The 5,734-nt window shown below is 46.7% G+C and overlaps 1 protein-coding gene across 1 annotated transcript in view; it reads left to right on the forward strand.

Annotated features, from left to right (window-relative positions):
* The window catches only part of LOC107557978 (transmembrane protein 266-like), a 63,043-nt gene that overhangs the window by 42,979 nt on the left and 14,330 nt on the right, over positions 1-5,734 (forward strand). Inside the window, exons 5-6 of the mRNA XM_016241576.1 lie at positions 589-662; positions 1,989-2,045. Of these exons, the coding sequence (XP_016097062.1) occupies positions 589-662; positions 1,989-2,045 (131 nt within the window). The remainder of the gene's footprint in view (positions 1-588; positions 663-1,988; positions 2,046-5,734) is intronic.

A 5,734-nucleotide genomic window follows, 5' to 3' on the forward strand; every position in this document is an offset into this window, starting at 1 on the left:
TATATATATATATTTTTTTTTTACATTTCAAGGATCTTTATGTAATGCTTGATCAAGCAGCTTATTATGTTATGTGAGCTTTAATGTGTTATCTAAACATAAATAATTTGTGAAATTTTCCTAGTTCTATTCTTGTTTTAGTAATGTAAATTATTATTAATGATGTCTGATTCATAAAGAGTATGAATCAGTTTAATGATTAGTTAACTTTTAGCTGATTCACAAAGTGCTGGGAAATCACTTTGTTTGAAACTTGTGAAACAGTTTATAGTGAAATTAAGTGAAATGGTCATTGAAACGAACCATCCCAAGTTCTTTGATGAATAGAAAGTTCAAAAGGACACCATTGATTTGAAATAGAAATCTTTTGTAACAGTGTGAAAGCCTTTACTGTCACGTTTGGTTGATTTAATGTGTCATCACTGAATAAAAATATGAATTTCTTTCAGACAAAAAAAATCTTGACTCCAAACTTTTGAGTTGTGTGAATTTTGAGAATCTGTTGCTCATTACATTTGACTGTATTATAATATGATTTTTTTTTTTTACATTTAGTGAGAGCAGAATCTCTTTGAATTGTGTCCACAGTTAATAATGCATTCCAGTTCGCCTGTATCATCCACTGGATCAGCCTGGTCATCCTGTCCGTGTTCTTCACTGAGGTAAGTGTGAATCTGTGTGGGATCTCACTGAAGTATCCTGCTTTTCTTCTGGAAAAAACACCCTAGTAACCCTAGAAGAGCTCGTTATAATGTCTCATACTGTGCTCAAATTTGCCAAAATACATTTCTTATTAAACATTTCTCATCAGATTCTTCCAAAACTAAATTATCTTAACAATAGCCTACTATACACATTCATTTTATGTAAAACATATAAATATAAAGGAATTTTTGGAGTCTATTGTTAATATTCAATTGAAAGATAACAAAGCTATAAAAGCAATGTTTTGCATTAAAAGTGCACGTTTAAAGGTCGCAGGCCACTAAAACGACTAAGATGCTGAGTCTAAGATGATCATAATTTACACAGAGCCACCAGGCTTACTAGAAATAGCCTGTTTTACAACTATCCATATAATATGTTTCAAATGAATGGTGCCACGACGGGACGTTTGGAAGTATTTGATGTATGGTCTTATCTGAATGTTTATGCTGTAGGGGCGTCTTAATTGAACCCAAGAAAAAGCAGTTTCACATAGTGCTCTTACTGTACTTTAAATGTGTGTGTGTGTGTGTGTGTCCTGACACGTGCTGACTTCCATTGATTCCCATTTCTTCAGATCCAGTTGCATTTGTCTCTGGCTCTTTTAAAGCAGACTTGCATTTATTTCCTTCAACTTGCATTTTGCTCATCGATAAAGGCTCAAGAGACGGGAAGGCCTGAAAGTTTCAGCGTCACATGTTTTAGAGAGGAAAAGAGAGCAAAGTAGGGATAGAAAGCGATAAAAAGCCTAGCGTGTGCCACCTGAGTCAGCAGTCACTAAAACAGCGTCTCCTCCGAGTGTTTCGATGAGATCTCGGCCGCTTGTGAGTTTATGAATACATATTGCAGGTCACTGATAAATTATGAGCTGCGTTCTGAGAAAATGATTCGGCTTGGAAATGGGTTTTGCGGAGGTTATTTCTCAACCAAATGGAGGTGAATTCTGTTGCCGCCACATCTCGATATCACTTAGATTTCGAATTACCCTACATACACATTTTCCCTGCAAGCTCATTATTTATGTTTGCTGTTCGTGGGTCGCTGGAAAAGTAATGTTTGCCTGATTTTTATTTTTTTGCCCAAGGCTTCTCTCTCGCCTTTCACTAAACACGGTCTGTTGTTTTCTTGTGGATGATTTCCCAGAATGCAATGTGCTGAAGCATCAGAAATCTGATCAGCGATTTTCATTAATCTGCTTCTTTTCTGTTTCTTTTTTTATTTCTTTTTATGGGTCTTTTCAATTTATATGCTCTCTCTTCCCTGTCTCTCTCTTCCTCTCCCAGACTGTCTTTAGGATTGTGGTGCTCGGGATTTGGGATTATATAGAGAACAAAGTTGAGGTAAGCTCCCCGGGGTCCCATTAGTACAGGGGGAGAAACAGGCGAGCCCTTGAAACTTAATGAAGGATGAGTCTCTCTCTGGCGCAGTGAAACACACTCAATGTCACATTGTTGCCTGAGCAGGAGAGGATCCATTGCTGACGGCACTGTGTTTGGCTGTTCAGTTTTATTGACCCTGCCCACTCATTTACATAATAGATATAGAATTTTTTCCCATATCTGCCTGATATTAATGTTTTTAAAGAGCATTTACTGATTATTTTAAAGGGGTCATATGATGCTATTTTAAAGATCATTATTTTGTGTATTTGGTGTAACAGAATATGTTGACATGCTTTAATGTTCAAAAAACACATTATTTTTCAAATACTGTACATTATTGTAGATCCTCTATGCCCCGCCTCTCTCAGATGCGTCGTTTTCAACAAAGCCCCCTCCTTTGACAAGCGCAGTCTGCTCTGATTGGCCAGCGGACCCAGTGCATTGTGATTGGCCGAACACCACAAGCACGCGTCGGAAATGTAACGCACCTTACCATGATCGCGAGCTTTAGCTTTCAAAGTAAATATCAAGACAGTTAATAATGTCGTTAGTTTTACACTCTTCTAGGTTCAAAAAACTGTCACCCATAAAATGCGTTGCACAAATTCGAGCATCTGTGTTGTGCTGTTCTGTTGTAAATAAATCTTAACCAATGATTCCTAATTGCATCTTCTTCCGGAAGGCCAAATAAAGTGCTTTTGCTTTCGCACTGAATCACACAGCGTCTCGCTGACATGGCTGCATCAACACTACTGCTGTTCCTGAAACCACGCCTTCTTTCTTTGCGTGCACATTTGAGGTGGCATTATGCAAGTCTTCCCACATAGTGACGTAGATATGTGGGGCATGTTAGAATGAGCCGTTTTAGGTAGGCGTGGCTGACTCTTAACTTTTATAAAGAATATCTCTTTGGATTTGAGACTTTACTCTTTGCAACTTTACAGATCCTCTTTATGCATTAAGAGCTTGTAACACTCCAAAGAGAAAGGAAAACTTGAAATCGCATCATATGACCCCTTTAAGGAGCACACACACACTCATGGAAAATTTTATGTTTTGTATAACATAAATAATATCTAAAAATATATATAAATATAATCTTTTTAGATATTTTTTATGTTATACAAAACAATTTTTCAATAATACATAAAATATAAAAATAATAAATATATTTATAGTTTGTAATAAATATTGTTCCCTTTCAGTCGGTCACTCTCGACGTCACGTCGGATGACCGACGAATTAGGATCTCGCTTAGAGGGACCAATCTACTTCGAGTGTAAACTAAACGAGCCAATGCACATTGGCATGCGATTATTGCATCCAGCTGCTGCTGATCACAGCATGAGTATAAGTAGGCAGCAGATGCAGCGCATATTCAGCTTTTTCGCTTCGGAGCCGAGCAGTTCTATCGTTCTGCTCCTGACCTTCCTACAGTAGTGAGAAAAACTACAGTCAAGCACGCTCTTCGGTGGGCTCTCGTGCTGGTGGAACGGCGCTTCAGCGGCGGTGGTTTTCCCGTGTCGAGTGGGTTGCACACAACAGGCTGCACTACCCCTGTGTGTGTTGCAGACGGCCATCTCCCCTGTGCACTTCAGCACACTAAAAGAGCCATTTCCATTCTAAAAAACTTCACGGGTGGAACGTCTTTTTAAAGATGCGTCTTTTTAAAGATGTCATACCATCCGTGTGTTTCTGGGTGCGGTCGTTACCTGGCGCCGGGTGATGGTCACAATCGCTGCCTCTCGTGCCTGGGCATGAAGCACGCTGAGGTGGCTTTCGTGGATGACTCATGCTCCCATTGCGGGGGTATGACCATCTCGGAATTGCGGACCAGACTCCGTTACCTGCAAGGGGGCGGCGTGCCCGTGCCACTGCCTAGATCTGGGGCTCCCTCTGGTGGCAGCCGGGGGTGTCCTTTTTCTAGCGGTGGGCGGACTGGTCTTACGGTCTCGGTGAGGAATTCCCCTCCGGGGATGCCCAAACCCGCCGGCACTGCGAAACCAGCGGAGCTCTCAAAAGAGCAGGCTGGACCCTCCCGGGGGTTACCACCTGTTTTTTCCGAGGCTCCTCCCGACGATCAAATGTCGGTTGCGGCATCGGAGGGTAAGCTGGACTTTTCCGGGGATGAAGATCCGTCAGCGTTGCCGCCCTCTGGGCGGTCAGCAGTGCTGGAGACGGACCCGGAAATGATGGCTATGCTTTCCTGGACCCTCAAGGTTGGATGATTGGTTTCTCGGGGTGGCGCGCACTGGTTCTCAGGGCCCCACCTCAGTGCCTTTCTTCCCGGAGGTGCATGATGAGATCGCTGGGTCATGGATGGCACCTTTCACTGCCAGAAACCGGCCCAGTGGCTCATCCTTCCTCACCACCCTCGATGGGGGTCCAGCGCGGGGGTATGCGGGAGTTCCCCAGGTGGAGCGGTCGGTTGCGATGCAATTGTGTCCAAATGCCGCTACCACTTGGCGGGACAAACCGTTGCTCCTCTCCCGGGCCTGTAGGCACTTGTCGGCCTTGATCGACACTGCTTATACGGGCCTGTGGAAAAGCTGCTTCCGCCTTACACGCTTCGGCGTCACAGCAAGTGCACCAGGCCAAGGCACTGAGGGACTTGCACGAGGGTGGTCACGACCCGGAAGTTCTCAAAGAACTCCGCACCGCGACAGACCTCGCGCTACGAGCGACGAAGGTTACAGCGCGGTCTCTGGGTCGTGCGCTGTCCACTATGGTGGTCCAGGAGTGCCATCTCTGGCTGTGTCTGGCCGACATGCACGAGACGGACAAGACAAGATTCTTGAACGCCCCCGTGTCCCAGACCGGCCTTTTCGGCGACACGGTGGAGAACTTCGCCGAGCAGTTCTCCGCTGCCCAAAAGCAGACTGAGGCCATCAGGTACATCCTGCCCCGGCGTGCAGCTGCTGCCTCCACCCGGCTGCCGGTGGCAGCGCCTCAGCCCGCTTGTCGCCGAGGGCGACCCCCAGCCGCCGCCCCCCGCTCCCGCGCAGCGTCCGCAGCAGCCTCCAGCAAAACTGCACAGAGGAGCCGGCCGCAGGGCAGCCGCCCCGCCCGTCCCGGCCCCCCGCCAGACCTGGGGGTAAGCGAAGGAGCAAGAGGCCCCGAGACGGGTGACCCAGAGATGGAGGGAGTTGCTCTTCGGGAGATGGGGAACGCACCGCTCCCTCCCCCGGAGGAGGGCCGGGTGGAGAATCTTTTGTTTCCTTTTTTCTGACCTCGCGGTCAGTGGTACCCAAATTCTTGACAAAAAAGCAATTTCTTCTTTCTCTGGGTCCCCTGAGGGGACGGGGGTTGTGGACGATCCAGAGCCGTATCACACTCACCCTCCTCTCTCGCCAGTGAGCAGCAGTGGGCGGATCGGGAGGACGAACCAACGGACTACCCACGCACCCTCTGCTCAAACGCAGGTCAGTGTTACACACACCCAGACCCCGCCTCGGACCGGCAACGAGACGCCCGGGCCGGGTCCCTGCGTTCTTCCTCGCTGCCCCACTGCGGGTACACCTGTAGTTCCGTTGGTACCACTTGCATGGCGTCTGGGAGCCTGGCTAGCACTACCCAGCCCGTCTCGATGGCTTCTTTGAACCATCAGGCTCGGCTATGCGATTCAGTTCACCCGGCGCCCTCCCCAG

The sequence above is a fragment of the Sinocyclocheilus grahami genome, unplaced genomic scaffold, assembly GCF_001515645.1.
Source record: "Sinocyclocheilus grahami isolate Dianchi unplaced genomic scaffold, SAMN03320097.WGS_v1.1 scaffold627.1, whole genome shotgun sequence".
In the NCBI taxonomy this organism is placed as follows: Eukaryota; Metazoa; Chordata; class Actinopteri; order Cypriniformes; family Cyprinidae; genus Sinocyclocheilus; species Sinocyclocheilus grahami.